We start from the raw sequence: 20,593 nt of genomic DNA on the forward strand, positions 1-20,593 counted from the left end.
TATAAAGCCTTGAATGGTTTAGCTCCTCAGTATTGAGCGAGCTCTTATCACATTATAGTCCCTCACGTCCGCTGCGTTCGCAAAACTCTGGCAGTTTGGTAATACCTAGAATATCAAAATCAACTCATTTTCTTATTTAGCGCTCAAACTCTGGAACAGTCTACCTAACACTGTTCGGGATCCAGACACACTCTGTCAGTTTAAATCTAGATTAAAGACCCATCTCTTTAACCTGGTTTACACATAACGCATTAACACATTTCTATAATTCAAATCCGTTAAAGGATTGTTAGGCTGCATTAATTAGGTCAACCGGAACCGGGAACACTTCCCATAACACCCGATGTAGTCATTGCATGGTAAGAAGAATGGCATCTACGCTAATATTAGTCTGTTTCTTTCTTATTCAGAGGTCACCTTAACCACCAGATCCAGTCTGTATCCAGATCAGATGGTCACTGCAGTACCCCTGATCCAGTCCGTACATAGCCCAGATGATGGATCAGCATCTAGAGATGACCTCTACAGCCCTGAATGTCAGCGGAGATGGATCCCAAGTGAAGACCTCTTCACCTAGACGCCAGGAGGAGAACTGGCCCCCCAACTGAGCCCGGTTTCTCCCAAGGTTTTTTTTCTCCATTCTGTCACTGATGGAGTTCTGGTTCCTTGCCGCTGTCGCCTCTGGCTTGCTTAGCTGGGGACACTTAATTTTTAAGCAATATCGTATACTATTTGAACTGAACTGAGCTGGATGATGACATCATTGAATTAAATGATGAACTGCCTTTAACTGAAAATTGAGTGTTTACTGTTGCCCTTTTGCATTATTGATGCACTATTTCCTATTTAATACTGTACAGCCGCTTTGTCACAATCTGTATTGTTAAAAGCGCTATGCAAATAAAGGTGACTTGACTTGAAGCAGTCAGTTAATTAGTGTTGGATGGGTGTTTGGATGAAGGTCAAGGAAGATGATGTCATATTCTTTTTTTTTTTTTTTTAGGGTTCAACTAAGAAGCTTTCCAGCAGACATGAGGTCCGGTTGTTTGTTTTACAGTCAGGACATGCTGACCCCTGCTGCTTGTGTCAGGAACTACAGCATAAATGTGAGGAAATTATTTTAGCTTAAAGTCATTATATAAACTGCACATTAAACTCAAAACTGATGTCTGTATATGTATATATTATATATGTATCTTCATAACCTGTAGCCATTTTGAATTAGCTTATATCCATAGTGTGACAAAGCCCTTAATATATAGATACTGCTTTTGTCTTTTTGAATTCCACCTTTACTGTTATTTTATTTGAAGAAATCTTAGGTAACTGTACTTATATTTAGCTTTAGTATGCATTTAAAAAAATAGTACGATGACACAGTTTTAACAACTTTGTTTACAGTTTTACCACAGCATTTTTCAACATGTGACAGTAAATACATGAATGATGATAAATTTAAAATCACTTCTTAGAAAATGTCAAGTAATATCAATTTGAACACTTAGCAGCAAAATAGAGTGAACTAATATAATGTGCAATGGTAGAACATACTGGGTTAGCAATTGAGGAAAATGAATCATAATGGAATGAGGCCTCAAAAAAAAATATTTTTTTATCCCTGTACCATTCAGTTCCTGAGATGTTTTAATCCACCTCTTCAATAGTTGGCCCAGAAGAACCGAACCTTGGTCCTTCATCTGCCTGAGCTCCACATCCTCCAGCTGGCATCCCTCCCTGGTACAGTTTAGTGATGATTGGATTGCAGACTTTCTCCAGCTCCTTCAGCTGATGTTCAAACTCATATTTATTGACCAGCTGGTTGTTTTCTAACCAGCTGATGGCCTCGTTACATTTCTCAATAACTTTCTTTTTGTCATCCTCACTGATTTTGCCTTTCAGTTTCTCATCTTCCACACTGCTCTTCATGTTGAAGGCGTAAGACTCCAGAGAGTTTTTGGCAGAAATCTTCTCTCTTTGCAGATCATCTTCTGCTTTGTATTTTTTTGCTTCTTGCACCATCCTCTCAATCTCCTCTTTACTCAGTCTGCCCTTGTCATTAGTGATGGTGATCTTGTTCTCTTTTCCAGTGCTTTTGTCCACCGCTGACACGTTCAGGATTCCGTTGACATCGATGTCAAAGGTCACTTCAATCTGTGGGACTCCACGTGGTGCAGGTGTGATTCCTGTCAGCTCAAATTTACCCAGCAGGTTGTTGTCTTTTGTCATGGCCCTCTCGCCCTCATAGACCTGGATCAGGACACCGGGCTGACTGTCTAAATAGGTGGTGAAGGTCTGGGTGCGTTCTGTGGGAAAGGTGGTGTTGCGGTTGATGAGGACCGTCATGACTCCACCTGCGGTTTCGATACCCAGGGACAGTGGAGTCTTATCCAGCAGCAGCAGGTCCTGGACATTTCGAGATGTGTCTCCCATGAGGATGGCGGCTTGAACCGCAGCACCATAAGCCACTGCCTCATCTGGATTGATGCTCTTGTTCAAGTCTCTGCCGTTGAAGAAATCCTGCAGAAGCTTCTGGATCTTTGGAATTCTTGTTGATCCACCAACCAACACAATGTCATGAATCTTAGACTTGTCCATCTTGGCGTCTCTCAGGGCTTTTTCCACAGGCTCAAGTGTTCCTCTGAAGAGGTCTGAGCACATCTCTTCAAAGTGAGCTCTGGTGATGGACGTGTAGAAGTCGATGCCCTCGTACAGTGAGTCGATCTCAATGCTGGCCTGAGAGCTGGACGAGAGGGTTCTCTTGGCTCGCTCACATGCTGTACGCAGCCTCCTCAGGGCCCTCTTGTTCTGACTGATGTCCTTCTTGTGCTTCCTCTTATTGAATTCTTCAACAAAGTGATTCACCATGCGGTTGTCAAAGTCCTCACCACCCAGATGAGTGTCTCCAGCTGTGGCCTTCACCTCAAAGATGCCATCTTCAATGGTCAGGATGGATACACCTGAGGTGCCTCCGCCCAGGTCAAAGATCAGGACGTTGCGCTCTGAAGCTTTGCCTTTGTCAAGGCCGTAGGCAATGGCTGCAGCTGTGGGCTCGTTGATGATTCTGAGGACATTCAGTCCAGCGATTACTCCAGCGTCTTTAGTCGCTTGCCTCTGGGAGTCATTGAAACAGGCAGGAACTGAGATAACTGCATTTGTCACCTTCTGCCCCAGATAAGCTTCAGCAATCTCCTTCATCTTCACCAGAAGCATAGAGTCAATCTCTTCAGGATGAAATGTCTTGTTTTCTCCTTTGTATTGTACTTGAACTTTTGGCTTTCCGCCATCATTGATAACTTGGAAGGACCAGTGCTTCATGTCAGACTGCACAACTGGGTCATCAAACTTCCTGCCGATCAGCCTCTTAGCATCAAACACGGTGTTGTTGGGGTTCATGGCCACTTGGTTTTTAGCTGCATCTCCAATGAGCCTCTCAGTGTCTGTGAAGGCAACATAGCTGGGTGTTGTTTTGTTTCCTGGTCATTGGCGATGATCTCCACTTTTCCACACTGAAACACCCCCACACAGGAGTAGGTGGTGCCCAGGTCAATTCCAATAGCAACTCCTTTTGCAGATGACATATTTGATTTTGTTTTATGTCCACCTGTATTCAACAAAGCAAAAGAAACACCAAAATCATTACAATGAAAAATCACAGATTTTTACCATAAAACTCAGCAGTTAAACTTTTAGGTGATAGGAAGAACTTAAAAACTAAAACAACTGAATATAATAGTGACATCACACCTCCCCTCCAGGAGGCACAACCTCGTGCCGTAACAATAAACAAACAGAGGACCTGGGACAGTGAGGGTTCTGGAGGTAGGCGAGGAGATGGCGAAGGGATGGCAACAAGAACAGGCAGAGGGATGGCGTTACCAGGCGACGGAACACTGGAAACAGGCGGACGACAGCTTGGAAGATGCCTGCTGCAGCAGACCCAGAGCAGAGCAGAGTGACAGCCCACAGCGTTGACGGAGGGAGGAGCCATAGGGGGAGATAAGGTTGACAACACCAGTTGGCCATCTGACGAAGGCATAGTCAATGGAAGAGAAGTCAGGGATGGAGACAGAGAGCCAAAGAGCCAAACACCAACATTCCAGAGGACCAAGGCGGAGTCGACAGCTCATGCGGCTCGTTCCGGTGGGGACCTGGAAGACCGCGCCAGAGCGACCGAGGAGAGAGAGGATCCTCACTCCAAGACAAAGCTGAGGACTGGAAGACCCAAAGCGAGATGGTGCTGACTGAAGGACAGCTGAGGGGCTGAGGAGTAATCAGCGGAGACAGGGCTGAGAAACTATCTGTCCTTTGGAGAGGAGACTAAAGAGGGAGGCTAAGTGATAACTCAGGAGACACAGAATATTCAGGAAATTCAGGACTTAAACTAACCAGCAAGACCACAGAAGATTCAGTGCTGGATGTAACCAGTGATACAACAGGATCATTCAGAGCTGGATGAAACCAGGAGCTCACAGGGGATTAAGGGCTTGACGGAACCAACAGGACAACAAGAGATTCAGGACTGGACATAACATACAGGAAATTATCCTCTTTAAGAACGTCCAGTTGCAGCTCACCCCCAGTGACAGGAGTGTGGGCAGGGCTTCCTTCCATTTCCTCATCCTCCAATAAAACTCTCTTGCGCAGAATATATATAATAGGATATCTGATGTCCTCATTGGTTTGAGGAATTAGGCAGTGTTCAGATAGAAGTGTCCAGGTAAGGAGCGGGCTCCAGCAGCTTCGTCCTAGCGGCTCGTTTTCCTTGGCCCTATGTGCTTGAGTGGAATAGTGACCCAGCATCCTAGCCTGTCCGCAGTTTTGCATTCTCTGTGATCTATACTGTGGGTCTTACGGCTCACATCTCTGAAGGCACGGGAGTCCCTCCAACCTCTCTTTCTGGACCCACAAGGACACCAGCGTGCATGCTCGGGGAATGAGGCCGGTCTCTCGAGGAGAGACGCACTCTGCATGTAACTGCAGTGGTGACAAAGCTCCATTTTTAAGTGTGCCTCGTTACGGAGCGCCGGCCCTGACAGTTACCACACCCGTCCTCTCTCACACACAAACTCCTGTTGGGAACCTTGTGAAGAACGGGGATTTAAGGGACAGGTGATGATAATAAGGGGAGGTAGTCGTTCCGTCACAACAAGAAAGTTTCTGATGAAATGCCGCTTAGAGCCGACTTACATAGGCAAATGAAACGATGCTTTTTATGACACCTACTACAACATAGGCCTATATTACGTCGCCTTAGAATTATAAGGTTCTATCTGACATTTTTGTCAAAATTGAGTTATTCACATTTTTTTATTCGGTGACAACTTATTTACATTATATGATGTTTCTTTTGTAAGCTGTGTAAATTTTTGGCCTTTTATTAGAACACAAAAATGGTTCTATCTACAAAAGTCTATAGAACGCAAATCTTTGAAGCTCAGTATCTCAAAAGTGCTCAGATTGCAGATAGAACCTTATAATTCCAGGGCGACAATTACTGAGTGATGCTTGCAAAGAGTGTTGCATGTAATTGTCAAAACCTTGCTCAACCAGTGGTGTGAGTTTGGGTTGGGCCTACCTATAATATAATTTGTGGTATGCAAAGACACAATAACTGCTGAACATCTATTATATAGGTAATTATAATGAAAAGGTCCTATTTATTTATTACTTTTTCTCCAGCTGACAAAATTAAACTGTCTAGATCACTGCTGTCTTCCTTAGAGCTGTCATAAACTGAAGTGTATGTTATTCTTTTGTGGTATTATAGCTGTTGATAACAACCTATTATATGCTTAAAATCAGCAGCAGTTGTGAAGTATTAAATAAAAGTTATGTTTTACAGAAGTTATTCCTTAGACACATTTATATATAATTTAAATTAAATATAAATATAAATTAAATTATATTTAATTAAAATTAAATATAATTTTATAAATGTACAACACAACAAAGTAGTAAATATTAAAGCAGAATTATAATTCTATCTATCTATCTATCTATCTATCTATCTAATTGGTAATTAGTAGTCTTAATTATTATTCAGCTTACCTTGTATTAGTGACACCGAGGCATTACCATATGTTTTGAGCACACAGCAAAAATTTCCATTAAGCCCAGCATCTACTGTAGGTGTGTGCTGTTTTCATGTGATCAATGATATGCGGAGCCTTACTTTCTGTTTCCCTTTTCACAGGGCGGAACTTCACACCAAGTAAGTTGACACAATTATGGTGTTACTTTTGTGTCTTTTTTATGCAATTGAACATACTGTTTTTATTTATCAGTGAACAATGATTCAATGCGGTTGTTATGATTAAGCACAAGCAGGCAACAGGCAGTGGGTCCAAATGCAGTTTAAGATCCTTTAATGATAACACAGAGATATATGTCCAAAATACATGACAAAACCAAGACCGGTTCACAGGAGACACAGACAGTAACACTTATTAACAACTCACCACAGACAATGGCAGAATAGGGCTTAATATACACCAACACAGGACCAAACAGAAAATGGAACACAGCTGAACCAGGTAGACACTAATTAAAAACACAGCATGAGGGGAAATGGAGTCTGTGACCAAAACAACAGGCAAAAACACAAGACCACACAGGAACGCCCTCTAGTGCCTCACAGTGGTGCAGGCAACTGGGCGTGATAGCGGAAACAGCCAGGGCAGGTAGTCTGTGAAGAGGTACACTTGAAATGGAGCCTTGTCACCACTGCTGTCAGCGGTGGACAAAAGCACTGGAAAAGAGAACAAGATCACCATCACTAATGACAAGGGCAGACTGAGTAAAGAGGACATTGAGAGGATGGTGCAGGAAGCAGATAAGTACAAAGCAGAAGATGATCAGCAAAGAGAGAAGATTGCTGCCAAAAACTCTCTGGAGTCTTACGCCTTCAACATGAAGAGCAGTGTGGAAGATGAGAAACTGAAAGAAAAAATCAGTGAGGATGACAAGAAGAAAGTTATTGAGAAATGTAACAAGGCCGTCAGCTGGCTAGAAAACAACCAGCTGGCTGACAAGGAGGAGTACGAACATTAGCAAATGGAGCTGGAGAAAGTCTGCAATCCAATCATCATTAAACTGTACCAGGGAGGGATGCCAGCTGGAGGATGTGGAGCTCAGGGACATGAGTATCAGGGGCCAGTGCTCAGGGGCCAACTATTGAAGAGATAGATTAAAGTTATGGTACTTGTCACTTGTCTGTCAGAACTCGAATTTGATCAAGGATATTTTTTGGTAAATATGACATTGCTGTCCTTATGTTCCTGTTTTTTTATTTAAACGTAAACCACTTTAATTTAGTCAAGATGTATATGCTGTAAAGATGCAAATACAATGCAATACAGACTACAAGACAAATCATGTTGATGAAAACATTGAAGTAAGGTTATATTCATGCAAGTAAGGCTCATTCATTTTCCTTTCCTTTTCATTATTTACCTGTTTTTATTTGTTTTAAAATGTATGTATGACTGTGGAAATGAGTATGTATGATTTACAATAAAGCTACAGATGATTCTAGAACTTTGGAGACTTTGTTGCACGAGTCATTCTGTTCTGTTGTCAACAGAGGTCACGGTTAACTGTATTAAGGGTGTTATTTTGTAGCTTATTTCTTCTATTATTATTGTTTCTCAAAAAATTATGGCACAAATTACTACTATGTGTCTTTATGATTACAAATGAACAATTTAGCTAAAGCTACTAAATGAACTTATGGGCTGTGAAATCCACCAGTGCCCTCAGTACCAAAACCTGACTGGGTAGATATTAATATTCCTTTATATCCCATAAAATCCCATTAATATCCCTATTAATGACAATTTAGGCTAATTAATGAAGAAACTGTTCTGAAGCTGCATGTTTAAATGGTGTATTAAATCTAGATGTAGCTGCAATTAGAATTTCAGACTTTACCATTGGTGTACTTGTGAACACATTTGTGCACATTTGTTGCCATGTTTTTCTGCTTTACACTTTAACCTAGTGGTTGATTACAAGGATTTAATGCTTTTTACTACCATTTATTTTACAAGTATTCTAGTGTCTGTATATTTAGTTGGTTAATGAGCAGTATATGTGTTCCATATTAAGAAGACAGTTAATTATGGTTGGAAGTAGCCTCTAGACATTTTGATATCAATTTATCTTCTATCCATGATGTTACAAAGCCTGTAATATAAGGATACTGCCTTTGTCTTGTTGGTGAATTCCACCTGAAGAAATTGTATGTAACTGTACTTATATTTACTTCTAGAATGCATTTGCAAAAAAGAGTACAACTACACAATTTAAAATGTTAACAATTTTATGTACAGTTTCACCACAGCATTTTTCAACAAGTAACAGGAAAAACCAAGAATGATAAATCATTTAAAACCACTTAGAAAATTTCTTAGAAAATTTAAGTAAAAACATACTGGCTAAGTTATATCAAGCTGACCACTTTTTTAGTAGCAAAATAGAGTAAACTGGAGTAACTGCATAAGGTGTGAGCATTATATGGAAAGGAATCATAAGAGTCAAAGAGAAGAGTTTTATTAGTCGTTGCACCATTCACATCCTGAGATGTTTTAAGTCCACCTCTTCAATAGTTGGCCCCTGAGCACCGGTGCTTGATCCTCCATCTGCCTGAGCTCCACATCCTCCAGCTGGCATCCCTCCCTGGTACAGTTTAGTGATGATTGGATTGCAGACTTTCTCCAGCTCCTTCAGTTGATCTTCATACTCCTCCTTATCAGCCAGCTGGTTGTTTTCTAGCCAGCTGATGGCCTCGTTACATTTTTCAATAACTTTCTTCTTGTCATCCTCACTGATCTTGCCTTTCAGGTTCTCATCTTCCACACTGCTCTTCATGTTGAAAGCGTAAGACTCCAGGGCATTTTTGGCAGCAGTTCTCTCTCTTTGCTGATCATCTTCTGCTTTGTATTTGTCTGCTTCCTGCACCATCCTCTCAATCTCTTTTTCACTCAGTCTGCCCCTGTCATTGGTGATCTTGTTCTGTTTTCCAGTGTTTTTGTCCACCGCTGACACAGTTAGGATTCCATCTGAGTTCATGTCAAATGTCACTTCAATCTGTGGGACTCCACGTGGTGCAGGTGGAATTCCTGTCAGCTCAAATGTACCCAGCAGGTTGTTGTCTTTTGTCATGGCCCTCTCTCCCTCATAGATTTGGATCTTGACACTGGGCTGATTGTCTAAATAGGTGGTGAAAGTCTGGGTGCGTTCTGTGGGAAAGGTGGTGTTGCGTTTAATGAGGGCCGTCATGACTCCACCTGCAGTTTCGATACCCAAGGAAAGTGGAGTCTTATCCAGCAGCACCAGGTTCTGGAGATTTCCAGATGTGTCTCCCATGAGGATGGCGGCTTGGACCGCAGCACCATAAGCCACTGCCTCATCTGGATTGATGCTCTTGTTCAAGTCTCTGCCGTTGAAGAAATCCTGCAGAAGCTTCTGGATCTTTGGAATTCTTGTTGATCCACCAACCAAAACAATGTCATGAATCTGAGACTTGTCCATCTTGGCATCTCTCAGGGCTTTTTCCACAGGCTCAAGTGTTCCTCTGAAGAGGTCTGAGCACATCTCTTCAAAGTGAGCTCTGGTGATGGACGTGTAGAAGTCGATGCCCTCGTACAGTGAGTCGATCTCAATGCTGGCCTGAGAGCTGGACGAGAGGGTTCTCTTGGCTCGCTCACATGCTGTACGCAGCCTCCTCAGGGCCCTCTTGTTCTGACTGATGTCCTTCTTGTGCTTCCTCTTGAATTCTTCAACAAAGTGATTCACCATGCAGTTGTCAAAGTCTTCACCACCCAGATGAGTGTCTCCAGCTGTGGCCTTCACCTCAAAGATGCCATCTTCAATGGTCAGGATGGAGACATCAGAAGTGCCTCCGCCCAGGTCAAAGATCAGGACGTTGCGCTCTGAAGCTTTGCCTTTGTCAAGGCCGTAGGCAATGGCTGCAGCTGTGGGCTCGTTGATGATTCTGAGGACATTCAGTCCAGCGATTACTCCAGCGTCTTTAGTCGCTTGTCTCTGGGAGTCATTGAAACAGGCAGGAACTGAGATAACTGCATTTGTCACCTTCTGCCCCAGATAAGCTTCAGCAATCTCCTTCATCTTCACCAGGACCATAGAAGTAATTTCTTCAGGATGAAATGTCTTGTTTTCGCCCTTGTATTCAACTTGAACTTTTGGCTTTCCACCATCATTGACAACTTGGAAAGACCAGTGCTTCATGTTAGGCTGCACAACTGGGTCATCAAACTTCCTGCCGATCAGCCTCTTAGCATCAAACACGGTGTTGTTGGGGTTCATGGCCACCTGGTTTTTAGCTGCATCTCCAATGAGCCTCTCAGTGTCTGTAAAGGCAACATAGCTGGGTGTTGTTCTGTTTCCCTGGTCATTGGCGATGATCTCCACTTTCCCATGCTGAAACACCCCCACACAGGAGTAGGTGGTGCCCAGGTCAATTCCAATAGCAACTCCTTTTGCAGATGACATTTTTGATTTCTTTTTATGTCTACCTGTATTCAACAAAAGAAAAAGAAACAACAATATCACTGCAATGAAAATTCACCCATTTTCACCATTAATGTTATTTTGCTGTTAAACTTTACTGCAAAGTTTTGCTAAGCTTCTCAGTTTTCTCCTAGCATGGTAAATGCACTGTAATTAGTGAGCCATATCGAAAGTGAAGCAGGGTCATCAACTCCAACAAGGTAATATCTGTTAACCCACCTATATTAACACTAAATCTATTTAATGTTCTTGTCAATTCTCAGTCATTTAGTTTTTTACTCTTTGCATACTGCAAACACACCATGATGCTAAAGTATATGACACCTACTAAAACATAGGCCTACATTACTGAGTGATGCTTGCAAAGAATTCTGCACATAATTGTCAAAACCTTGCTCAACCAGTGACGTGAGTTTGGGCTGGACCTACAAGTAACAAGATAAGCAGAGTTGTGGTCTGGAAAAACACATTAAGATCAAATTTATTGGATAAGTAATTATACCGAAAATATATTTTATAATTTATTATTTTTGATCAGTTTACAAAATTAAACTGACCCCACTATGTAGGGTCCATGTCAATCGGAACACAGTTAACTCATGGAGCTCTAGCTTCTAACAAGATCATTTGAATCAGGTGATTTGAATCATATGCGTTAAACGAGAGATGGACCATACATAGAACACGGATTTGCGCTACAGCACTACCTGCAGTGTCTTCACACGCACAGACAAAACTTTAGTACTGAAGTGTGAAGGGTTATTTAACTGTAACCATGACGTTTGCACAGTAGGCATGTCCCAGATTGCACACGCATAACTGCAAGATGTCTGTGAAAGATCAGTTGATCTGGAAAGCATCTGTTGCCGTGTCAGTTTTACATACATTCTAAATGATAAACATCTTTATAAGGCTTTATAAGACATCTAATAGACATCTATTTTACATCTGATAGAAAACATAGATGTATTGCAGATGAACAAACACTCTAATAAATATGTCTTCCAGATGTAAATGCAGACATCAAATAGTTGTCTTTGTGATGTATGTGTGCTCTCTTACACATTAATGCCCTTTGAATGGAACATATATGCTTCCTTCGAACTGGAATATCCTGTGATGTCCACTTCGCAGGCTACTTACAGTCAAATGGAACAAACCTCTGAAGCAATAAGAGAAATATACAAAATGTGCTGTGTGGGGGGGTCGCAGGGTTAAGAACCACTGCACTTGGCCAATTCTGATTCTAATTATTCTTTTATTCTTTTGTGGCATGATAGCTGTTGACAACAGCCTGTTGTACAATGCTTAAAAGCAGCAGAAGTTGTGAAGAATGAAATGAAAGTTATTCTTTAGATAGCTTAAAAAAAAAAAAAAAAAAATATATATATATATATATATATATATATATATATATATATATATATATTTAAATGACTGAACTTTGAAAAAACAAAAAAATAAACAAATAAATAAAACACAAGTGCATGTTTAAAGAAAGGGGCAGATAAAAAAAAGTTTCAAAATTACAATTGAATTGAACATTAGAAACAAATTGAGATGAGAAATTGAGAAAACACATGAGAATCAAGAACATAAAAGATTTTTGTTTTCCCAGAACAAGACATTAGTTGCAAGAAAATACATTTAAAAAATATGAGGAAGAAACCTTGGCAGGACCCAAGACTACTGTGGATTTTGAGGGAAATAGATCTAACCAGACTGGGGAATGACTGTTGCACTCTATACTGCTTCATGTATAATGTTTGTGGTTTAAGTATGTATAAAGTATAATATATGTTCATGTATAAAGTAAGTGGCTAAACCTAATTGGCAAAACAAACAAATTAACAAAAACAACAATAAAAATAATAGTAATAGTAATAATAAAATGTTAGTAACTGGTAATTGGTGGTTTTAATTATTTTTCAACTTACCTTGTATTATGATGTTATGTAAGACACCGAGGTATCCCAATATGTTTCGAACACACAGCACAATTTCCAATCAAGCCCAGCGTCTGGAGGCGTGTGCTGTTTTCACGTGATCGATGGGAGGCCTTACTATCAGTTTCGGTTTACACGTTTCAGAACTTTACTTTAAGTTGGCACAATTGTTGAGTTGCTTTTGTGTCTTTTGTAGGCAATTAAACATACTGTTTTTGTTTATCAAGCTTTTTTTCTATACTGTTTGGCGATTTTTGGAGTTTTGGGACTTTTTAATGTGCTTTTGCATTCCATATGTCGTTTGGTCTTGCTGGTTAGTAGGGGAGTGATCAATAGAGGTCCCAGTTCTATTTATTAAGGCCGTTATTTTATATTTCTTTCAAAGCCATGCTAATTTTTCTTAAATGCTGATCAATATCAGCACTTAAAACAGGTTCTATGAATTTATTACAAATGTAAATTTATTTAATGCTACTATGGCTTTTAAATGCATCAGTGCTCTATGAAACCTGCATTACACATTGACTAACTGTTAAATGATCCATTAATAATATGATTTAATTAGTCTGTTAACTTGTCTAAATTATAATAACACATTAATAGTACATGTTAAACCTAGATGTAGCCGTATTTAGAATTTTTAAATTCCAGAAATACAATTTTCAGAAGCTATACATGATACTGTAATTGAACAACTTTAATATGGATCATATGGCCTGGGTGTCCTCATTTATTTTGTGTGGAAAATGTAGTATACTTAAGAAAATATGTTGAGACACTTTTATTCAGTGCATATACACTTATAACACAATTAACATAACTTTCCCCACAGTGTGTGAGTATGATGTACAGCACACAACCTTAAAGGGGTCATCGGATGCAAAGTTCACTTTTACATGTTTAAACATGTGTTGCCAGTCGACCAGCCGAATCTTTCTACAAGCAGTACTTACAGCATTGGGGCATTACCTGTATGGGAGACCTACTTCAGGTTGAGGCAACTGCAGGACAAATAGTTCCCTACATTAGATACATCAAAACAGTTTCTCAAGTCTGGTTATGCAACAGATGCAACAGTCATTGCTGTGCTAGCATTGGTCTGCGCTAATCAAGCCTACAATGCCCAGTTGCCCTTGCTAGTGGGTACAAATGTACTCCGTCATCCTGTCCAAGATTGTAAGGTGTTGCAGGGAAATGAGTACCTACAGAATATGCCTATTAGTGCCAATTTGATGGCTGCTTATTGCAATTGTGACAGTACTTTGACACCCTGTAAACGGGCACAGCACACTACACAAGTTAGACTGTTGGGCAGGAAGTCTGTAACATTCAGTAAAAGGGAAAATTGTGAGGTGACCGGCGTGTGTTGAGTAAAAGATTGTGGCATGAACAAGACAATGACTGTTGATGAGCCCTAGATGCATTACACTCCCCATGGTTTAGTTGTAGAATGTGAACTGATACAAGCAGAGCTTTGTGTACGAAATAAAGGTAATCATCTGAAATGTTTCAGATCACAGTGGGACCCTGCAGCCAAAGGGAGTGCTCGCTAACTGTTCAGTGGTGGACTGGATTAAGTCTGTGCATCTTTTGGATAATACTGGTTTGAGAAGAAAATTTGAGAACGGTGGCCAATTATTGCAAACTTGATAAACGGACAAAAAGGGACACATATCCTTTTCCAAACATCAAGGAGATATTTACTTTCTTGTCAGGCTCTAAGTGGTTTTCAGGCCTAGATTACAAAAGTGGATACTACCAGGTGGAGGTAGAAGAAAGTGACCGTCCCAAAGCAGCATTTACTACAAGGACTGACAAATCTTCCTGCAACGTTTCAAAGATTTATGGTGAAAGTCATGGCAAGTTTGAATTTGCAGGTCATAGTTTTTCTTGATGGCTTAATTTTTTCTGACACTCTTGAACAGCATGAGGGAAGGCTCATTAAGGTCCTCCAATGGATTTCCACTTTCGGACTGAAGTTAGGACCTTTCAGGTATAAAGTTTTGAAAACCGCATGATAATTCATTTTGTTGAAGAATTTAAAAGGAAGCACAAGAAAGACAACAGTCAAAACAAGAGGGCCCTGAGATCCAGTGGGATCTACATTTTTTTAGTGCCTCATATGTTTTAATTGTCCTTTCCTTTTTCTTGTTTACTTGTTTTTATTTATTTTACATTTCTGTAGGACTGTGGGAATGAGTATGTATGATTTACAATAAAGCTACAGATGATTCTGGAACTTTGGAGACTTTGTTGCAGGAGTTGTCATTCTGTTCTGTTGTCAACAGAGGTCACTATTGAGTGTATTAAAGGTGTTATTTTGTAGCTTATTTCTCCCATTATTATTGTTTGTCAAATAAGGCACCTATGTGCCTTGATTATGAATGTATTACAAATAAACAGTTTATCTAAAGCTACTAAATGAACTTACAGGCTGGTAAATACACCAGTGGCATCAGTACCAAAACCTGACTGGATAGATGTTCCCTATTATTGACAATCTAATTAATCAACAAACTGTTCTAAAGCTGCATGGATAAAGGGTGTATTAAATCTGGATGTAATTGCAAATATAGCTGAAATTCCAGTAATACAAGTGGAAGAAAATGTACTGTAATGTAAACAACTTTATTGTGGGCCTGGGGTCTTAATTTTTTTCAATGCGTCAAATGTAACAATACATAATTATACACATTAGGAAATAAGATACTTTAAAAATCATTATTCAGTTTATATTATAATTAATACATATCTTTCCTCATTGTATATAATGTAGCCTACTGTATGTATGTTCATGATTTTGAGGCGTTCTCAATTTCTGACATTTTAATAAAGCAAAGCTGTTTAATTAATCAACACCCCAAACTTTTTATTTTATGACACCATTTTGTTATTTGACCACTTGTAGCCACTTTTAGTTATTTAATATGTGAAACTGTAAAGATGTAAAAATCTTTTATGGATAATGAACACTTTTTTTTTTTTTTTTTTTTTTTTTTTTTTTAATAGAAACATATGTAATGTGTTTTCCAATTTAGAAGAGCTGGTTACAGTCTCAAAGACAAGTCATGTTGATGAAAACATTAATTTAAGTACAATTATAATCATAAAAATAGTTTTATGACAAATATCCTAGTTTAGAGGAACTAACAAATGAGTAGGTGAGCAGATATTTTCACTGATAAGTGTGATAACCTCATGCGACAGTCAGATGCCACAGATGTTATCATTTCCTATACAAAGCCCAATAAGCGTGACAACACATATTTCAAACGAAAAGATAAACTGTTAACTCTTTGACCTGTCTTTAGCTTTGTCACACTCACCAGAGATAATTCTAAAAATATTCCTTTAAAAAAGGAACAAGATTGGTACCTTTTGACATTATCTTGCTTTTTTAATATATTGATTTATCTATTACCAAAACCTGCATGTTTAAATTGTGTATTAAATCTATATCTAGTTGCAATTCTCATTCTTATTCATTTAATGCATCAAATTTAAAATATGTGAAGATACTTTCAAAATGTTCATTCAGTGACACACTAACTGACACTGAAGCTGTATTCAAGATTTTCATACAGGGGCTTTCGCACTGAACTTAGGTCAAGGAAAAAGCAGGTAGGTTTGTTCTTAGAGAACCAAAATCCCCTTCAGGCCATTTTCCTAGCTGCATTCGCGCCGGCAGAAAAAATTTTAAGAGGCCGACAGCAACATCTTTATGTGCAGCATTTACAGATATCAACAACCGTTGAATGGAGGACGCCAAGCGTCAAGTAAGTGTAATAAAAAAGTAGGTGCCAATTTAGTTTCGCCGGACGAGGTTCCTAGAACTGAAATTGCGATGGCAAACACACTAAAAAGCAGGTACTTCCACCAATAGTTCTAGGAACTATGAAAAGGTTTCTCCAGTGGGAAAGCCCCTTATATTATCTATTTCTGACATTTTAATACAACAAAGCCTTTTTTTTTTTTTTTTAAAATTGAGCTTCACCCCAAACTGAAAAAAAAGGTTCAAGTGGTCACTCACATTGCAAAGCTTTTGCTGTGGGAACTCCTCCTCTTCTCTGAAATCCTGAAACCTTATATGATAATGCCAGTTCAATAAACTGGCCAACTGCATGCAAACACTGACAAGCCTGCGGGCAGTATAGAATGACAGGTGGTGGTGGCAACTTGGTCCAGGGCCATACTCCTCTGCTGTTGCCTCTTTTCCCATTCCTATTCGCTGACAAAAGTGCCCCTACACCTTGCCCTGACACTGAGGGCCCCCTGAGACCACCAGAAGGAGCTCCAGAAGGTCTACACAAAAGCCATTAAGGAGCTTGACGCTCTAGAAGATGCCAGCTGGAGGATGTGGAGCTCAGGCACGTGGTGAATCAGGGGCCGGTGCTCAGGGGCCAACTATTGAAGTAGTGAATTAAACCTAAGGACTTGCCACTTGTCTGTCAGAACAGATTAAGCAATTAATTTAGTTAATGTGTGCATGTGGTAAAACTGCATGATTGTCTTCTATGGATAATGAAAATTGTTAATGACGTTTTGTTTTTTTATTAAAAACAAATGTGTTCTCATTCAGAAGGCCTGGTTACTCGAAGACAAATCATATTGATGAAAACATTAATGTTATAATTTGGCAGAAATAATGTTATGGCAAGTATCCTAGTTTAGTAGTGAGTCAGTGCAACATACAGTAGCATAGGTGAATAGATTTTTCACTGATAAGTGTGACAACATCATGCGACAGAAACAGTCAGACGCCACAGACGTCAACATTCACTATACAAAGCCCAATAAGTGTGACAACACAGATTTCAAACAAAAAGATAAATGGTTAATGTCTTCTTTTTTGTCTGTTTTCAGCCTTGTCATACTCACCAAAGAAAAATCTTGAAATACTCTTAAAAAAAAAAAGAAGAACTAAAGGTGAGCACCTTGTGACATCACCTTCCTTTTTAATTTATTAATTTAGCTATTACCAAAACATTTTCCATGCAGAATAGCACAAGGAATTAGGTAGGTGTTGACCTGACAATGAGTTTCCACTCATGTAAAAACTGATGAATGAATGTCTATAGTATAGGTGTAGATCTGATCTGATGGGTCTTCTGGAAGCCCACTTAATACTATACTTTAAATCCTGGATGGGGAAGCTTTACCCCAAACTGAAATAAGTTAGTGAACACAACATGTTTTATTTTAACATCCAATTAATTGGAATTTTAGGCCTGTCTAACTGTTATTGTAGATCATCATATGCAGGAACGTGTCCAGGATTTTATAATTGTGGTGGCAAAGGGTGGCAAAAAATATGCATATTTTTATACATATTTACAATTGGAAGAGTAAATGTAAAACTTCACTTTAAAGAAGTTTTATTTATTTATTTATTTAAATTCAAGTAGATAATTCTTGGGAAATGTGCCATGCTTAAGTGGAAGATTTCTGCTGCCTGGTCAAAACATTTCATTGGTTCATTTGCTGATTCCAATACAGTTATTTTCACATTTTACTTTTGGATTTATATTTAGACATTAGAAAATCACTAATGTAACAGTTTAAAAAAGTCAAAGTTCAGCACTGTTGTGTATTGAAATATAAAGAGTTTAAAAAAACTTAATGCATGCATGACTCACACAAATGACCTAGTTAACCTAGTTAATCAGTTAATAAATCAGATACAGATAAAAGCACAGTAAGATTACATTTATTTGAATGCATTTGTGAGAGCACGACTGCATGAGAACATCCTGCCCACGTTCAACGTCTCTCTACTAATACTAAAGCTGTGGGTTTTAATTACTTCAAAACAAAAAGAAATTTTCACTATAACAAATTGTCATCCAAGATGTTCATGTCTTTCTTTCTTCAGTCGTTATGTTTTTTTGAGGAAAACATTTCTGCATTTTTCTCCATATAATGGACTGGTATTGTGCCCCGATTTTTAAATTCCATAATGCAGTTTAAATGCAGCTTCAAATGATCCAAAATGCGGTTGTAAATAATTCCAGCCGAGGAAGAAGCGAAACGATCGGTTATTTTTATTAAAAGAATACAATTTATATACTTTTTAATCTCAAATGCTCATCTTGCCTTGTCTTGGCATCAAGGCACGTCCAAATACAAAGTTAGCTTACTGTCTCATGAGATACCTTCATCTGATCAATTTTTGAAAGCATAGATGTAACCTTCGCTGCCTTTGATATCCCACAATCCAGTGCGTTCCATTACATGATGGTTGAGCTAAAAAAAAAATAAAGATGGCGTCTGAAAGTTGCGTTTGGTCAGACTGTGTGTAAATGTATATTTCTGATTAACTTTTTGCACTTTTAATGTTACCTGTAGTGTGAAATTAGTATTATAGTATTAAATATTCGTTTACTTATCACCAAAACTCGTTCTGTTTTGTTGTAGATCATTCATTATTCACGAATTGTTATACATCCCTAATTTTACTTTCGGTGTTATTTATTTATTTTATTTTGTTAGTGTGTCTGTGTTTGTGTGTTTCTAGTTTGGTTATTTAAATTTTATTTTAGCTGTAGTATTTTAGGGCTGCCAAAGTTTAATGTGCTAACTGGTATATCATTTAAAGATATTTAGCTGATACATTTCTTAGCACAGTCTAGTTTTATTGCCATTTGCATTTTCATTTGTAATGTATGTAAAGTTCTAAAACTAAAATTAATTTGTGACTATTTTTATTTGAAGTTTTGGAATCATGAAAATGCATTTTGAGTACCGGTAAATTAGTTGTTTTATTTTTATTTAAATAAATGATAACACTTATTTTACCACTGAACTCTAAAAATAAAAGTTAAACAAAAATAAAACTGAAGCGGGCAAAGACTAGAGGGCAGATTAATCTGTAACATTTATTTATATTTAATTTAATTCTTGAGGTTGTATTTTCTGTGATGTGGCATGTTTTGATTAACATGCTTTAGTCCAAATGGACCGTTCAGAGGGGAGAATACCCTAAGCTTAGATCTATAATGAACAATCCCTCACATCCATTCAGCAGCACCTTCAGTCACAGACTGATTGCACCAAAATGCAAATCCGAGCACAGCAGGAAGACCTTTTTATCAACAGCTTTCACAATGTTTAATGTGTTAATAAGAAATACTGATACTGTATATATAGTAAAGACCTAGTACAGTCTAGTTTTGTACTCACATCATTATTTGCACTTTACTCTTTCACTTTTATATTGTAGATTTGTAGAGTTGGAAATGACTTGTTATGTGTGGTGCTGTGTTTTGTGTGTTGAAGCTGCTGTGAAAATGTAATTTCCTGTAAATGATCAATAAAGTATCTAATCTAAAAAAAAAAACAGAACTATAGAACTACAAAATGTAAAATAATTTTATTTACAGTTTCACAACATCATTCATCAACATGTAACAGTACAAAAACATGAAAGATATATTATTTAAAATCACTTCTTAAATTTCAAGCCTTTTTTCAGTTTTATCAGTCCCTGCACCATTCAGATCCTGAGGTGTTTTAATCCACCTCTTCAATAGTTGGCCCCTGAGCACTGGTCCCTGATCCTGCTTGTGCCTGAGCTCCACATCCTCCAGCTGGCATCCCTCCCTGGTACAGTTTAGTGATGATTGGATTGCAGACTTTCTCCAGCTCCTTCAGGTGATGTTCAAACTCGTCCTTATTAGCCAGCTGGTTGTTTTCTAGCCAGCTGATGACCTCGTTACACTTCTCAATAACTTTCTTCTTGTCATCCTCACTGATTTTGCCTTTCAGTTTCTCATCTTCCACACTGCTCTTCATGTTGAAGGCGTAAGACTCCAGAGAGTTTTTGGCAGAAATCTTCTCTCTTTGTTGATCATCTTCTGCTTTGTACTTATCTGCTTCCTGCACCATCCTCTCAATCTCCTCTTTACTCAGTCTGCCCTTGTCATTGGTGATGGTGATTTTGTTCTCTTTTCCAGTGCTTTTGTCCACCGCTGACACGTTTAGGATTCCGTTGGCATCGATGTCAAAGGTCACTTCAATCTGCGGGACTCCACGTGGTGCAGGTGGGATTCCTGTCAGCTCAAATTTACCCAGCAGGTTGTTGTCTTTTGTCATGGCCCTCTCGCCCTCATAGACCTGGA

At 38.9% G+C, this 20,593-nt stretch overlaps 2 protein-coding genes and 2 pseudogenes across 2 annotated transcripts; 1 reads left to right on the forward strand and 3 right to left on the reverse strand.

Moving 5' to 3' along the window:
• Positions 1-1,629: 1,629 nt before the first annotated feature.
• On the reverse strand, positions 1,630-3,597 carry LOC127163130 (heat shock 70 kDa protein 1-like; annotated as a pseudogene).
• Positions 3,598-6,705: 3,108 nt separating this feature from the next.
• LOC127158887 (heat shock 70 kDa protein-like) lies at positions 6,706-7,427 on the forward strand (annotated as a pseudogene).
• Positions 7,428-8,568: 1,141 nt separating this feature from the next.
• On the reverse strand, positions 8,569-10,548 carry LOC127158896 (heat shock 70 kDa protein). Its single transcript, XM_051101856.1, has one exon. It carries the CDS (start codon positions 10,510-10,512, stop codon positions 8,569-8,571), a length of 1,944 nt encoding a protein of 647 aa, XP_050957813.1. The 5' UTR covers positions 10,513-10,548.
• A 9,278-nt stretch (positions 10,549-19,826) lies between these two features.
• LOC127163132 (heat shock 70 kDa protein-like) lies at positions 19,827-20,587 on the reverse strand. Its single transcript, XM_051106191.1, has one exon. It carries the CDS (start codon positions 20,565-20,567, stop codon positions 19,986-19,988), a length of 582 nt encoding a protein of 193 aa, XP_050962148.1. The 5' UTR covers positions 20,568-20,587; the 3' UTR covers positions 19,827-19,985.
• Positions 20,588-20,593: the final 6 nt, after the last annotated feature.

The sequence above is a fragment of the Labeo rohita genome, chromosome 3, assembly GCF_022985175.1.
Source record: "Labeo rohita strain BAU-BD-2019 chromosome 3, IGBB_LRoh.1.0, whole genome shotgun sequence".
NCBI lineage: Eukaryota > Metazoa > Chordata > Actinopteri > Cypriniformes > Cyprinidae > Labeo > Labeo rohita.

What these genes read in the sequence shown, in the direction of transcription:
- LOC127158896 (XM_051101856.1), bottom strand. Translation starts at nt 10,512, where the DNA reads ATGTCATCTGCAAAAGGAGTTGCTATTGGAATTGACCTGGGCACCACC.
- LOC127163132 (XM_051106191.1), bottom strand. Translation starts at nt 20,567, where the DNA reads ATGACAAAAGACAACAACCTGCTGGGTAAATTTGAGCTGACAGGAATC.